At 49.7% G+C, this 14,889-nt stretch overlaps 9 protein-coding genes and 1 non-coding gene across 10 annotated transcripts; 7 read left to right on the top strand and 3 right to left on the bottom strand.

The window, feature by feature from the left end:
- Positions 1–93: 93 nt before the first annotated feature.
- RKR1 (ubiquitin-protein ligase RKR1) lies at positions 94–4,740 on the top strand (the record flags this gene model as incomplete). The annotated part of the gene is made up of 1 exon (NM_208242.2): positions 94–4,740. The coding sequence occupies one exon, from the start codon at positions 94–96 to the stop codon at positions 4,738–4,740; it is 4,647 nt and encodes a 1,548-aa protein (NP_982889.2).
- Positions 4,741–4,860: 120 nt separating this feature from the next.
- HSH49 (U2 snRNP complex subunit HSH49) lies at positions 4,861–5,475 on the bottom strand (the record flags this gene model as incomplete). Its single annotated transcript, NM_208241.1, has 1 exon — positions 4,861–5,475. One exon carries the CDS (start codon positions 5,473–5,475, stop codon positions 4,861–4,863), a length of 615 nt encoding a protein of 204 aa, NP_982888.1.
- A 217-nt stretch (positions 5,476–5,692) lies between these two features.
- AGOS_ABL060C (ABL060Cp) lies at positions 5,693–6,301 on the top strand (the record flags this gene model as incomplete). Its single annotated transcript, NM_208240.1, has 1 exon — positions 5,693–6,301. The coding sequence occupies one exon, from the start codon at positions 5,693–5,695 to the stop codon at positions 6,299–6,301; it is 609 nt and encodes a 202-aa protein (NP_982887.1).
- Positions 6,302–6,319: 18 nt separating this feature from the next.
- AGOS_AgSNR86 lies at positions 6,320–6,395 on the top strand. Its single transcript, NR_149433.1, has one exon. It is a non-coding gene; the product is annotated as an AgSNR86 (small nuclear RNA).
- A 313-nt stretch (positions 6,396–6,708) lies between these two features.
- SPE2 (adenosylmethionine decarboxylase SPE2) lies at positions 6,709–7,893 on the top strand (the record flags this gene model as incomplete). Its single annotated transcript, NM_208239.1, has 1 exon — positions 6,709–7,893. The coding sequence occupies one exon, from the start codon at positions 6,709–6,711 to the stop codon at positions 7,891–7,893; it is 1,185 nt and encodes a 394-aa protein (NP_982886.1).
- Positions 7,894–8,373: 480 nt separating this feature from the next.
- On the top strand, positions 8,374–8,565 carry AGOS_ABL061CA (ABL061C-Ap; the record flags this gene model as incomplete). Its single annotated transcript, NM_001355299.1, has 1 exon — positions 8,374–8,565. One exon carries the CDS (start codon positions 8,374–8,376, stop codon positions 8,563–8,565), a length of 192 nt encoding a protein of 63 aa, NP_001342226.1.
- A 118-nt stretch (positions 8,566–8,683) lies between these two features.
- Positions 8,684–9,166, top strand: AGOS_ABL062C (ABL062Cp; the record flags this gene model as incomplete). Its single annotated transcript, NM_208238.2, has 1 exon — positions 8,684–9,166. One exon carries the CDS (start codon positions 8,684–8,686, stop codon positions 9,164–9,166), a length of 483 nt encoding a protein of 160 aa, NP_982885.1.
- A 104-nt stretch (positions 9,167–9,270) lies between these two features.
- AGOS_ABL063C (ABL063Cp) lies at positions 9,271–10,558 on the top strand (the record flags this gene model as incomplete). Its single annotated transcript, NM_208237.2, has 2 exons — positions 9,271–9,331; positions 9,399–10,558. The coding sequence occupies 2 exons, from the start codon at positions 9,271–9,273 to the stop codon at positions 10,556–10,558; spliced, it is 1,221 nt and encodes a 406-aa protein (NP_982884.2).
- A 358-nt stretch (positions 10,559–10,916) lies between these two features.
- Positions 10,917–11,507, bottom strand: AGOS_ABL064W (GLTP domain-containing protein; the record flags this gene model as incomplete). Its single annotated transcript, NM_208236.1, has 1 exon — positions 10,917–11,507. One exon carries the CDS (start codon positions 11,505–11,507, stop codon positions 10,917–10,919), a length of 591 nt encoding a protein of 196 aa, NP_982883.1.
- Positions 11,508–11,820: 313 nt separating this feature from the next.
- Positions 11,821–14,586, bottom strand: RPG1 (translation initiation factor eIF3 core subunit a; the record flags this gene model as incomplete). Its single annotated transcript, NM_208235.2, has 1 exon — positions 11,821–14,586. The coding sequence occupies one exon, from the start codon at positions 14,584–14,586 to the stop codon at positions 11,821–11,823; it is 2,766 nt and encodes a 921-aa protein (NP_982882.1).
- Between the last annotated feature and the right edge of the window lie 303 nt (positions 14,587–14,889).

Below are 14,889 nucleotides of genomic sequence, written 5' to 3'. Positions count from 1 at the left end.
CATACGCCCGCTGCTCGCGCAGCTAGAAAGGAGATCCTCGTCGGTCTCGGTAGCACTTCTAAGTCTCGGTAGCACTTCTAAGCGTAAGAAGCAATGTCATTTGCTGTCAATACCTTCCAGAAGTACTCCAATGACTTTGGATTGGGCTCCAATGGTGTCAAAGTTACCCTTAACTACTTTGATGCACTTCCACCACAGGACCTCCTGATGAGTCTGCCTAGTGGCCTGCAGCTTACACTGAAGTCCCTTCTGAAACGAGACGATACCACGAAGGAACGGGCTCTGAACGAAATCCAAGAGCTCATTTCTACTCAGGCTAGCGCTGAGCAGTTCAAGGATGATATATTTTGCTTGTGCTGGTCTCAGATCTACGCTAAGCTTGTGACAAATAGCTCCAAGAGTATCCGCGCGGGAACGCATGATTTCACAGCGCGCCTCATTCGGCTACTGCACAAAAAGGGCGCCAAGTTTCTCAAGGATTGGATCCCTCTGTTGCTAGTTGGTTGCTATGATATAGACACATCTGTTGGTAGTTCTGCCAGGTCGGCGCTGTTACAGTGTTTCAATAACAGCGATGAAAAGCTAGCAGCATTATGGAAAGTGTTCTATAAGCAGATACTTGCTTGCGCGCAACAGATCCTGGTCGTGGAAAATGTGGGCTCGATTTCTGACGAGCGCTACGTATCTCCAGAAGACGCTGACATGCGGTATAGTCGCTTGGCCGCGAGTGGGGTATTTTTGTTAGTACAGCTGCTGAAGAATATGAACGACGAGCAGGGCGAGGAAGACACTTGGTATGAAATCCTCTCATCGGAAGCACTGTGGAAGCTCATGAGTTTGGCGAACTTGCGGTCAATGAAACTCTACCAGGTGTTGCTACAGCTGCAACGTATTCTCCTTGAGAATGGCTACCTATTGGGCCATAAGGATGTTTTGAAACTTACTGGGAAGCGCTATTTCAAAACACTCGCACAAGTTAATACCAGGAACCTCCTTCAAATTTCTCCGCTTCTGCCAGAAGTGCTAGAGACTACACTGCTATGGAATTCCTACAAAGATGGTCAGATCTGGGCTTATGATAAATCGTTTAAAGATAGAATCCTGAATCTTTTGAAGCTAGGCCCCGGTAATAGCTCTGCCGCATACTTTGACTATCTGTCCAAATTATTCCGTGTTTGCGAGTTTCTAAATGCTGAGGAAACAAAGCTTTCCATTTTACACAAGCATGCTCTGGTATTCAGTGAGAGGAGAATACTAACCAAGACTTCTGAGGAGCAGCTTTCTCGCTTTTGCAGCTGCTACTATCAAATTGTGAGAGAAATCGATAGCGAGGTGGCAAGAGACCAGATGAGGGATGATAGTCAAAAGCTAATTAGTAACATATCTTTACAGAAGCATTCCAACTTGGTTGAAGCTTTTGCGCAAATAACTTCGCCTGATAGTATATCCACTGATCTTTGCTCGTTATTGCCGTTGGGGACAGATAAAGAGCATCCATCCACAACCTACGCTGACAATCTACTGGCCTTACTGCTCCACAATGGATTGCAGAAAGTTGATATTCTAAAGGAGCTTGCAAGGTCCTCCCTAGAATCGATTGAGAATGGGGAGGTAGCTGTGAACTATAGCTTCCGCATTTTTCAGCTTTTTATAAAGAACAATATTTTGTCACTCCATCAAGAGGTTCAGAAGTTCATTGGTATATTGCCGTCCACCATTGATCCATCTTTTATTGAGCAGCCGACTAATATCATGAGCAGCTATTCAAGATCACAGTTTTTGCAGCAGATGGGCGAGGAAGAGGCAGTTGAGTTATTTTCCGATTATGTTTTTGCCATCGCGCAATTGGATATTCCAATGAACTCTAAGTTGACACATCTCAATAACCTTGATATTGCCATTCTAGAAAAATTACGGAAAGAACCATCTGAGACCCTAGCTGATTTCATGACTAATTTCATTGGCACATATGACTTTTCTACTGATCTGATCTTTTCCTCGAATCTGTTGGACCAACATGTTCTCAAAAGATTGTATGAAAAAGCACTTGAACATCGGAAATTAGATGTTTTTTCTTCTTACCTTACTCGGGTACCACTAACAATATATGAGGAATTTCTTTGTGGGACTGACTTCCTCTCAAACTATAACATTTGGTACTCCGCAGCTGCTGCTCAACAGGTTTTGAAAAGTCTAATCCCTATGGTTAAAAGAAATGGCAGCTTTGCCCGTAAGGTTACTCAAGAAATTGTAGTTCATGGAGCATCTGATTATAAACATATTCCAACTGAACTTTTAATAAAATTTGCATCTGAACTATTTGAATCGAATTCGGATATATGGTCATACTTGTCACCCCATATCATGCTAAAAGACCTTAAAACTATTGTTCCATACATTGATTACAGACTCTCTCTGGTATCTCCCCTGGGAGTTGGTATCCATGCACTAGATATTCCCAATGAGAGTACTTTTGAATGTTCATCTGCGAGGTCCATCATTTCTTATGCGCTATTCTTGGATAAATTTTTGACTAACCACCCACAGTTATGTGATGACGATTGTCGGATTTTCCTCGCCTTAATGAGCGAATTAACACTTGATTTTAATTGTTTTTCCACGGATCCCATTGATCAATTTCCTGGTTTCACAAATTCACTCTTCACCGGCAAAACCTATGACTTTAATTTTGCTGATATCGTGCATGCTATTATAGCAGGTGAATCACACATAGCCATTTTGAACAAATTAGCATCTCGGGATGTATCTGATTCGAGCGCTGTATACAACTGCAGGATTCTAAAAAGGATGTTATTAAATTCAATTGATTATACGACTTTAAACCAATTTAACGAACAGGTCAGGATTGAGAAGTTTATTTCAGGAATTATCAGGAACACGAGTAGTAGCGCAATGGACTATCTCTATGCAACCACCATTATAAGCGCATGCAGCAAATTCAGTGCAGAGAGTCCTATGTTTGTTAAGTTGCGGACAATGCTCGTAGCAGAATTAATTGGAAAGAACAGTACCGATTTAGTCAATGGAAGCTGGAGGCTGCTCATTCTTTTGGATAACATTCTACAGGTAGAGACATCTATCATGCACTCCGATTCGTTTCAACCCATTACTCCGCAACGTTTGGTTATGTTTGTTCGTACTATTTTTCAATGGCTGGACAGTGATGTCTGTTTTGAGGAGTCTTTCTCTGTTGTCCGTTTATGCCTCCTCCACTTATTGATCTCAATGCTCCAAATCAATTCTATACGGTCACTGGGGTCCTCATTGACTGACCTATGTATTAGAATTCTAGCGGATAGCTTGGGATTTTGTCACCTCGAAGAGACTCTTTACCTGGACGAGCTGCGTTTTTACGTTTTAAAGCTTCATCTTGAAATTATAAGGTGGACCAAAGAGGATAAAAATACGAAAGACCTTTGGGAACACTCGGCAAAGGATTTGAATTCGGAGTTGGTGGAACTATGTCTCATAAACTATGAGAAGACTCCGGAAAACCATCCGCATATTTTATTTTGCTCTCTTCTCAGTTCATCAGTTGATCAAATCCCAGAGAGTTACTTACAGTCATATTTTGATAAATTCATGGAGTACCTACTGTCCAGTTTAGGCACTATTAGTTCAGTCAGAGTTGTGGTTACGACTTTGAGGAAACTAATCATAGCACAGCAGCAGGAATTAGTCATAGAGTATGAGCTTCAAAAGAGCAACCTGGGCGACGGCGACAACACGCCAACTTCAACGTGCAAAATTCCGCCTATCCTTGTCAGTGCGTTATTCGCGGACCTCCCAGAAGAGTACTTGGAATATGAAGAGCCCATGAAAGTTATCAAACCTTTATGGTATTGGTACCTGGTCGTTTCATACTTCAAGAATATATCCTATAATATTCGTCACCAATATATCGATCAACTGAAGGCCAATAACGAGATTGATAGGTTTTTTTACTTTGTTTCAGAGCAGCTTGATATGCAAGATACCAAGTTCTGGGATTCAGTCTCACCTCATGAGATTACTGAGTATCAAATTCACGCTACTGGTGACTCTCCATACAAAGATGACATACTGAAAGAGTCGAAGCTACTTTTGGTCAGCCTGTTGTATGACTTATTTAATAATGTCGGGGCTATGACCAGTGCCTGGTGGTTGAATATTAAGGACAGAGCATTACGATCAAAGATAGATGCGTTTGTTACCCGATACGTGTCCCCAATACTGATAGACCAGGAGCTGGAACAAGTCAGCAGCAAAATCCCAGTGCTCACTGCTCAAGATGAAAACCTCTCTATCAGAATAAACAAAATAACTAAGGAGATCAAGGCTAGGTACTTCATTGACGACCAGAACCTGGAAATTTCCTTCAAGTTACCGTGTAACTATCCCTTAACCAACATTCAGGTTCAGGAAGGTACACGTGTCGGTGTCAGCGAACAGAAATGGAAGTCATGGATACTGTCAACGCAGCGTGTGATAACTGGGATGAACGGATCTGTAGTCGATTCGCTGGAATTATTTACAAAGAATGTTCGTCTGCAATTTGCTGACTTTGAGGAGTGCGCTATTTGTTACTCCATTCTCCATGTTGTTGACAGGAAACTACCATCCAAGGTGTGCCCAACCTGTTCGAATAGATTCCATGGCGCCTGTCTCTACAAATGGTTCAAGTCTTCCGGCAACAACACATGCCCCTTGTGTCGCGGTGAGATCCCGTTCAGAAGATGATAATAAACCCTCCAGGGTATGTACAGTTAACAGTATATAACGCTACAAAGCCGTAAATATTGTATCATCGCTCTAGCCAACATGCTCGGTAGCCACAGTTTCAGACATGCGAATTAAGCCCTAAGTCAGTTTGACCACGCCGTGCTTTTGAGCCTCCTCGTCTAGTAGCCGTTCGACTGGGTCACCGTGCTTTTCCCCTGCTTTGCCCTCCTTGAACGCATAGTCAATCGATATTATCTGGTTAGCCACAATTTGGTTGTTCAGTTTCTCCAGCGCTTCGTCTGAGTGTCTGAATGTCGTAAAGTACACGTATGCACATCTCAGCGCACCGTCTTTCAGGGTAAATAGTTGCGGTGGCTTGGCAAGAGGTCCGAATTTACCAAACAGCTTCTGCAGTTGTACTGCATCGATCGTGCTGTCAAGATTCTTAACGAACAATTTCGCTCTGGCGAAGACGGGTGCGCTATTCTTGGCGTTTTCCAGCGTCCGCCGTACCTTCAACACCTTCCCAAAGAGACTCACCGTGTTATTGAGGGACTTGATGGCGAAGTCGCAATCAGCCTCACTAAACAACTCCACGAAAGCAAAGCCCTGGTGCTCCTGCTTTACCTTGTCCTTTGGATATCTTATGCGAGATACAGGTGCTACCTGCACAAATAACTCATATAGAAGCTCCTTGCTCACCTGCGGATCGAGATTCCCAACGTATACAGTACATTCTGTGTTCTGGTCCATTGTCTGCTGCCTGCAGCTTGATGGGCTGGCTGCTAATGCCTTCCTTCAATACTGAAGTGCTCGTAAGTGTGTCCGGATATGACCGGGTCGCTAAATTCCGGACAGAGGGGCTCGTCGACAGAATATCAAGAACCGACGTACAGACAGCAAGGAAGATCGCCGACTGCAAGCTGGAGCTAGGTACACAAAAACAGCTCGAGACAGGCGCTCTGCTTGTATGGCTATGCCCTATTCGTTACCCTGTGTCTGTATTGGTAAATTTTTCATGTATAAAAGTCGACAGCCCATCTCCAGTAAACTTCTCTTTTCAAAAAGACCGCTGACGCGCAGTCCGTCTCAGGGCTATATCGCTCTCCGGGCGCCCACTGCGGCTGGGTCCTTTGTCCGATTCCGCACCTCCTTCGTCCTTCAGACCTCTTCCGCCGTTTTCCCTGGCGGCATCGCAACCGCGCCGCGGATCCTCATGGATATTCGGCCTCCGGGACCGCCGTACGCTGTTCCGCAGCCTGTGTGCCACGTGCCGCGTGCAATCGAGCCTTGGGTCAAGTTCTTTGCCCAGCCTGTCGCAACCAGCAGTGGCCCCCGCATCTTGCGCTTCCATAGGTGCGGGCGCTTTCTGCTGGTTCGCGGCGCCGGCTCAGGATCACGTGTCGCTTGCATGACATCTGTGACAGCGGGGTACAGGCGCCGATCGGATGTGTCGCCCACGGGGCCAGCTGCTGCCGCGGATTGCAGCTGCTGCCGCGCGCGGAAACGTGCCGCCACTCAGCGGATGGTCTGTTGGCTGGTCGGACAAGGATTCTTGCCGCCGGGCTCTGGAGCTTAGCCTGCCTCCGAGGCTGCCATCACAAAGAAAACGCCCGTTTAATCGCTCATCTATTTGCACAGTAATAGTATGCAGTTTCATACACGGGCAACATATGTAGATAGACGACGTCAGCGTTGGAGTCGTAGCACACAATGCGGTATCTAGTAGCGCGCGTAGTCGTCCGGGCAAGGTCGCGGGCGGGGCCTTTGAAGGCATTGCTGCTATCCAACGTCCATATGGGGCAAATTTTTCGTAATGAATGGCTGGTGCGGAGCTTCCATTGTAGTCAACGTAGGCGAGCGGGGAAGCCTGGTGCAGAACTCCTCACTTGTAATGCAAGCTGACGTTCGAACTTGATACACCACACTTGCGGTTTACGCTGGTTTTTATTACCATAGCACAGAGGAAACTGTTCGCACCCAGAGATGCCCGCAACGTCCCTAGATCTCTCAGACCATTCTTATCTTGACAGCGCGCTTTCGGCCACCTTGGACTCGACAGATGCGTTCGAAGGCCCGGAAAAGCTGCTCGAGGTGTGGTTCTACCCAAGCGTAAGCGCGCTGCCAAACGCTAAGGGTCTGCGCTCGATCTCCCTTGATGAATGGTGTAGCATGCTCGAGCTGGTCAAGTGCGAGGTTCTGTCGAGCAAGAAGACCGCGCATATGGATGCGTTCCTGTTGAGCGAGTCCTCGATGTTTGTGTTTGAGCACAAGCTGACATTAAAGACCTGCGGGACCACGACGACGCTGCTGTGCCTTCCTCGGCTGCTGGCGATGGTGGAGAGCCACCTGGGGTGGGTCATGAAGTCCCCTGGGAGCGACAAGTTCCACCCGTACAAGGTCTTCTACTCGCGCCGCTGCTTCATGTTCCCGTCGAAACAGCACCCGATCCACCGCAACTGGGGCGATGAGGTAGACTACCTCAACCAATTCTTCCTGGGAGGTAAGAGCTACGTTATCGGTCGCAGCGACCAGAATGACCACTGGAATCTCTACATCACCGAGACCAACAAGACACTGGCGTCGGGTCTGACCAGCGATGAGCGCGACGAGACGTTGGAAATCCTGATGACCGGGCTCGACAGCGGCAGCGCGCGGCAGTTCGTGGCAGACCGCACCCAGTCGCCGTCAGAGGAGGGCCTTGCAGCGTGCAATGCCCCGGGCCACGTCTACGGGTTGGAGATCACCAAGGCCACGGGTCTGGACTGCGTCTACGACAACCAAAAGAGCGTGCCCTTCGTGCACGACGCTTTCGCCTTCATGCCCTGTGGCTACTCCAGCAACATCATCATGGATGACAAATACTACTACACTCTGCACGTCACCCCAGAAGACGGCTGGTCCTATGCATCCTTCGAGAGCAACGTCCCGGTCCAGGACGTCTCTTGCGGCCGGCAAACCCAGCACGACATCGTGTGCCGCATCCTGGACGTTTTCCGCCCGACAGACTTCTGTATGACGTTCTTCGCCAAGGACCTTCTCAGCGACCGCATCCTCCAGCTCATGCACCTGCTCGACTCCTTGCCAAACTATGTTAAGCGCGACAAGGTCATCCACGAGCTCGACGAGTACCAGCTGATCTACCTTAGATACCAGCGCCCGGCACAGTAGGGCGGCGCGGCCGGCGCCACCGCCGGCCATGTAACGCTCGCTCTCCGCCACCCGCTGATCGCTCTACATAGTTCCCTAACCCCCAGTCCTCCCCGGCAGCCCGCAGGCCCCGTCACTGCGCGGACTCTAGCCGTCGAGTTGCGTCCGGCGCCGCCGAGCTACTTTGTGCCCGGCTTCGAGTGCCCGCACCCCGCGCCACCCGCCCCGCACAAACCAGTTTCGTTCGGCGGCCGTTCCATGTAGTGTTCCGCGGCGTCTCGCGCGTCTGGGCCGCGCCGGCGGCAACCGCCGCCAAACGAAACCGGCCGCGCCCAAACGTCGCAAATCAGACGCTGACACAAAGTCCGCGCTCGCCGCCAAAGAAACTATATATGGAGTACAAATACCCCCTCTACACAGTTTGGGGTCTAGTCTTCTCCTCCACTCCTCAGCAGACACATTCTCAAGGAAACTTTAGAACCATACACTCCGTCCGAAAAAATGAAGTTCACCAACTACGCTATCGCTTTGACTGCCGCCGCCTACGCCAGCGCACAGGCCACCACGCATGATTCCAACCACACCGCCAACACCACAAGCCACCACTCCACCAACGCAGCCGGTGCGCTAAATGGCGTCCTACCATCTGTCGCCGGCGCAGCCATCGCGGGCGCGCTAGCGTTCTTGGTCTGAACCATCCAAGCCCACACAAGAAAATCCCAAAAAAATTAGAAAACCCTCAAAAGCCCAAAAAAAGCGCGGTGTCACATAGCGCCAAGCTGGCACCGCTGCCGCACGCGGCACGATAGACATGCTCATAACAAAATCGCTTTTCTGGCTTCCGGGCGGGCCGGCCGCCGCCGAGCCGCCGCCGGACTCCCTTTACTTTCTATCTAAATCTATTCTATACTGGCCCGCCTGGTGCATAAATAGACGGGGCGGTGCTGCTAGGCAGCCCGTCCCGGACCCCGCTAATCGATTTGTTTTGCCGTTACGTCTTGCTGTGCCTACCCCAGCCCCGTCTTATTTGTGCAAATCTCCTGCTTGCAATTCCACGATTGCCCGCTCCGATGTTTGTTTGCATCTAGCAAGCCTGCCTTTCTCGGCGCGGTGCGCTTGCATCTCACCGCGCCGGGAATGGCTGGCGCCGCGTGGCCTTCGGCCAGCGTTTCCCCCGAAGGCTGAGCGGAAAAATTTTGTTTCGTCCCGCGAGTATCGTGCGGCCTCACACGGCCACATCTGCTGGCTGGCACGGTTTTTTTATTTAAAGAAGGCCGTAAAAGCCACTGGCTAGGCTTCCTCCGAATATTTTCTTTTCTATCCCACCAGGTAGAGCTTGTTATAAATAGCTTTTGGCGCAACGAGCTTTTCCCCCACTCCCCACTCGCTACATTGAAGATGCAATACAAAACTGGCTTGACCTCTGTGCTGGTGCTCGCTGCCGGCGTGAGCGCACAATGTATGTACAGGCTGGATCACGTGACGCGATGCGTCACCACTTGAGCACTTTTACTAACCCCATGCAGCTAACTCGTGCTCCGTGTCCTCCGGTGCCACGGCAACTGCGCAGGCGGACTTGGACAAGTACTCTTCCTGTAAGAAGTTGTCGGGTGACCTTGTGATCTCGGGTAAGCAGTTGAGCAACGGTGCGTTGGCCAACGTGGAGGAGATCGATGGCTCCTTGAGCATCATCGATTCCTCTACCATAGTGAACTTCTCTGCGGACAAGTTGCGCAAGATCAAGGACTCCTTGAAGTTGATGGACTTGCCCTCTTTGGAAGCTGCGTCGTTCGGCGCGTTGGAAGAGGTCTCGATGGTGCAGTTCCAGGCGCTACCTGTTGTGAACAACATCGTGACCAGCAAGTTGAAGACCGCCAACGACATCGTAATCTCGAACACCAACTTGCGGTCCATTAAGGAGTTCACCTCCTTGGGGGCCGTCCAGAAGTTCGACGTGAACAACAACCGTTATTTGCGCTCCATCGACGCCAGTATCAAGACCGTTGGAAACTCCCTAGCGCTTTCGTCCAACGACAAGATTGAGAACATCACGTTCAACAACTTGGTCTGGGCCAACAACATCACACTATATTCCGTCAGGGACATCTCCATGAAGGCCTTGGTCGCCGTCAACCACTCCTTGGCTGTCGAGTCGTGCCCTATGAAGTCTCTTGAGTTGTCGAACTTGACCAAGGTTGGGGGTGACGTCACGTTCGCCAACAACGAGCATTTGACTAAGATCGACTTGTCCAAAGTTGAGGAGATCACCGGCGCCTTGGTTATTGCGGACAACGAGAAGTTGGACCGCATCAATGGCTTCAAGAGCGTCAAGTCCATTGGCGGTTCCCTAACTGTCAACGGTAGCTTCAGCGAGCTAGACTTGAGCGAGTTGGGCTCTGTCAGAGGTGGTGTCAGCGTAAATTCCAAGGCTAAGAACTTCAGCTGTAACCCTCTAGACGATTTGCACAAGGCCAAGAACATTCAGGGCAAGTACCAGTGCTCCACCGGCAAGTCTGACGACAGCTCTTCGTCCTCTGGCAGCAGCGGTAGCAGCAGCGGCGGTAAGGGCGACTCCGGTTCTTCTACCAAGGGCTCTCCAGCGACTTCCAAGGACATCGGTGCCCACCTAACCCCAGGTGCTTCTTTAATGGGTGCCTTCGCCGCTGTTGCGATCGCCCTATTGTAAGTGGAACAACCGTTTCACTTACGCTTTGAACAACATATTAAAACCAGGCCTATGAATGAGCTTTGAAGATCCCGCTCCTATTATAATGTACACTTTATTTCGGCGTCATTCCATCCGAGCTTCGAATCCTACTAATTGGTTGATACCCGTAGGGGAAGGGGGATGGGAGACAGTGGCGGGTTTTGTGCTCCCGCTTTTCGGGATATAAAAGTAGTTACTGTAGACAGTAAATAAAGCCAGATTGACTATTTTTACTTTAGTGTGCGCTTATCATACGCGGAATACTATATGAGCGCCGTGGAGACAGACGTCGCCATTCTTAGCGCTCAACTGTCCGGCAACGGCTTCTATCATATACTCATAAATCCTTGCACGTTTGCGCAAGGAACTGAAGCAGAATCTCTACGATCTTTTCAAGTGCAGCCAGCCACTGCTTCAGTTGCGTGTCAACCTTCTCTTGGTCGCTGCCTAGTTTTGCAAAAAAGTCCTTCCTGTAGGGGCAAGCTTTCATGGCCAGCTTGAAAACCGGACGTACAAGCATACCATGGTGCTTCGTCAACGTCTTCCCATACGCATCTGTGAATGTCTTAGACAATTCGAGCTCTGGATGGTCTAGCGTTTCTCTAAGAGCTTGCGCGGTGAATTGCAGGCCTCTGGTGAGCCACAGCAGCCCTTCCGAAGCAGTCTTGCTGCCCTGTGCACGCTCTGCAATCACAAGCTCCTGCAGGGTTGCAGACTCACCGGGGTGCGACAATTGTCTGTTGCGAAGCTTGGTGATGTTACCAGTCAAATCTTTTTGCACAACGGTGAATGCTGTGTTTCCCAAAAGATCAAAGAGCTTCACCAAGCCTTCCGATGCTTCCAGGAACTCAGTAGTGGAAATATTGCCGGAACTGTCCACTGGAGCATTGGTGAAAGAGGTCTTGAATTGGTCAAAAAATGTGGACATTACTTGTATTTAACTCTGTGTGATGATAACCCTCCAGACCAGAAATAGTGCCAAGTTGGTGAAACTCACTTCTGTCTAGTCTTGAAAGTTCATACGTGGAGAGTGGGAAAAAACCTGATCTGGATTGCTCTAATTTTTCGACAAATTTTGTTGCACTCCCAACCCTTTCAGATGGAAAAGAAAAGAAAGCCTGGGCCGCAACAGGCTCGGCCTACAGGCTCGGCTTCCTCTGACCCTTAAAGGATCAAAAGCCACAGTTAACATTGGTGGTCTTTTATTATGTAAATAGTATACACTGAATAACTATCTAGGTTCAGGCTCTGCCGGCCCTCCGCAGCTTCATCTTCTCGGCATATGTCAGCTTCTTTTCGGGTTGCGGTGCGGGAGAAGCAACTTGTTCGTTCGATGCACGTGGAGGAGGAGCAGCCCTTGCAGGAGGAGCGCTACGTACAGGAGGAGCTGGTGTAGCAGAGACGTTCCTCTTGATCGTCCGTTCCACAGCCTCTTCGATTTCTCTCTGTTTGCGTGCAGCTTCATCCTTCTCCTTGTTGACTCTTTCGCGCTCCTTGCGCTCCTTAGTCAGACGATCCTGAAGCATGCGCTGCCTGTCATCGTGTTCCTTTGCTGCCAGCTCCTCCTTGCGTCTTGCAATAAGCTCATTGTAACGCTGCTGGCGCACTTCCTGGAGCCTTGCATTCTTGGCAGCTTCAAGTTTAGCGGCATTTTCGGCACGCAAAGCCTCGATCTGAGACTTTTGGGCAGCGATGACCTTTTCTCTAAAGTGCAGATACGATGGGTAAATCTTGACCAAGCGATCATGTATGCGTAGGTTCTCCTCGTGGTCCTTCTTAGCCTTCTCCACCATCATTTGCTTCAACTTGTTGTAGCTCTCCAAGTCTCTTTCCTTCTGCTTCTGAGCATCTTTTTCCCATAGTGGAGCCTCGAGCTTCCGGTAGGCTCTCTCGATGTGGTCGACTCTCTTGAAGGCGTGTGACATACGTTCATCTAGGTCCTTCTTATCCTTAGAAACTAGCTCAACGGTCAGCTTCTTAAACTTCTCAAGGGTCATGTTCTTAGCTTCCTTTGGATCAATGAAAATGAGGCCCTTCGCATTGATGTCTTCGATCATCTTCAACATAGTCTTCTCGTTGATGGCGGCAAGTTCTCTCTCACGTTTCTCCTCAGCGCGACGTCTGGCTTCGGCCTCCATTCTCGCCTCAGCAGCCTCCTTCTCCTCCTTCATGCGTCTCTGTCTCTCCTCGACAACTTGTTCAGCAGTCAACGGAACACCGGAGGCAGATTGCTTTTCATATTCTAGCTGTCTAGCACGCTCTTCAGCAGCTTCCTTCTCGCTGGCAATGATAGCATTGTTCTGTCTGATTAATTCATTGCGTGCCATTCTAACCTTGTCGACATAAGAGGCATGAGGAAACCCTTCCGTCTCCTTTAGAGCCTTTGCCAGCTCAATTAGTTGTGTACGGACAGCCGAGTTCCTAGTCAAGATTGGCTCGGGCTCTTCTTCAACATGAGTTTCCTCGTAGCCATCATCGTTGCGCTGTTCGTCATCAGCGTTGGTGGCGGTAGAACCACCCAATAATTCAAATGGATCTTCCATGAAGGATACTACGCCCGCATCGTGGTCGATAGAGAAGGAAACATAGTCGTTCATAGCAGCTTGCAGTAAAGACTTTTCCAAATCCAATGGCGAAAGGTCAAATGGAGATGGTAGAGAAGTGTGCTCGAACAGCTCATCTAGCTTGATAGAGCCAAACTGCTTGGATGCGCTAATAAAAGCCTTTCTGATGGTGAAACTCTTCAAAGGCTCGACATATTGAGTGAAGTAAGACTTGGAATTCAGTTCTGGTAACAAGGAAGCTAGAGACTCCTTTAGGGTGTTTACGTCAAAATCTGAGTTCAAAAGCTCGTACAACTTCTTGACAGGCTCATCGGCCCTGGAGAATATCTTTGAATCAGAAACGGCCTCAATTACCTGACTTCTAGTTGGCTTGCTTTCTAGGTTCAAAAACCCGGCAAGACGCGCAAGTGGGTCATAGCCAACAACAGGCAGGTCGTCCTGTTGGATAGAAAGCGCAGACAGCACAAGCTGAGAAGCATAGAATTTGAAATCCTCATCGGTGGCCTTTGGATTTTGCTGGTAGAGGTCATAGAACTTCTGCAGAGCAACGGAGTTTAGCAGGTAGTTGGAGGACACAAAGAAAACCTTGGCCATGTTCTGGTAATAGTTGGCAAGCACTGAAGGCTTGGGGTCCCGGGTGGACATGGAGAGAAGATGGTGAACGTCCTCAATGGATCTGAAGGCCTCGTGCCACAAGCCAAGCTTGACAGACACGTTTACCTGCAGAATACGCTGGTCCAGGTAGCGCTGCAGGGTGTCGGGATCGGAGAGGTCAACTGTGTACTGCTTGGACTTCTGCTGCTGGTAGTTCGCGGCATCCAAGTGCTGACGTAGCATATCAGCAAGACGCTTGAACTCATTCTTCCGGTTGTACTTCAAGCAGAACTGCATAGCCCTGTTCACGACACCGGAGTATGTGATCTCCAACTGGGAGTTGTTCCGTAGCAAGTCCAGCACCGTGCGGTAGGATTCCCACGTGAAGCGCAGCCACGAGGTCACGGCCTCGTCGTTGAAGCCCCCCACGGACTGGTCCTGCTCGTAGACCGAGATCAGCAGGTTCTCTGGCGTCACGCCGCCCTCCAGATCCTCCTCCGTGCTCTCCTCTGCATTGGCCTTGGCCTGTTCCGAGCTCATCTTCTTCTCGATCAGGTCGATGAACCGCCGCGACACCGCGCCCACCGACTTCAGCCCCTCCGTCGACGACTGCACGTGCTTCCGGTACTGGTACAGACCATCCTTGATCACCTTTCCGCGCTTTAGCTCAACCCCAAGCTCCAAAAACTTGAACACGATGGGTTCAATCGCGGCAGGATCGGCAAACCTAATGCGTCTGGACGTAATGTAATCCAACAGCGACTGTAGAGCTGCCTGCGGTTCTCCGACAGAAATCAGCTCATCTGCCCGCTTCAAGGCGTTTTCAGGGCGCAAAACAGGTGGAGCCATGCTGAATTAGAGCTATTTGGTGACCTGTTTGAGTAGTGTGGACTTCCTTTGAATGTGGTGAACTTTGAAGTAGGTTATTCAACTAGAAAATTTTTCACCCAGAAGGATGCCCTCTATCAGCGGCCGTGTCTGACGATGATCTCAACCGCGTAAAGGACGAGAAGTCGTAGGTCGAGTCTAATCTACTATTGGTACTGATGAACGGGACTGGCCAGCTAACGTGAAGGCACTGTCTGCGGGATGAGGCCCCAGCGCCAGCGCACGGGCCCTGCGATGAGCACAGGTTGCCTCGAGACGATTCGC

Source organism: Eremothecium gossypii, chromosome II, assembly GCF_000091025.4.
Source record: "Eremothecium gossypii ATCC 10895 chromosome II, complete sequence".
Classification (NCBI taxonomy): Eukaryota; Fungi; Ascomycota; class Saccharomycetes; order Saccharomycetales; family Saccharomycetaceae; genus Eremothecium; species Eremothecium gossypii.
The sequence above is the reverse complement of the archived record's forward strand: the minus strand, read 5'-3'. Positions and strand labels throughout refer to the sequence as shown.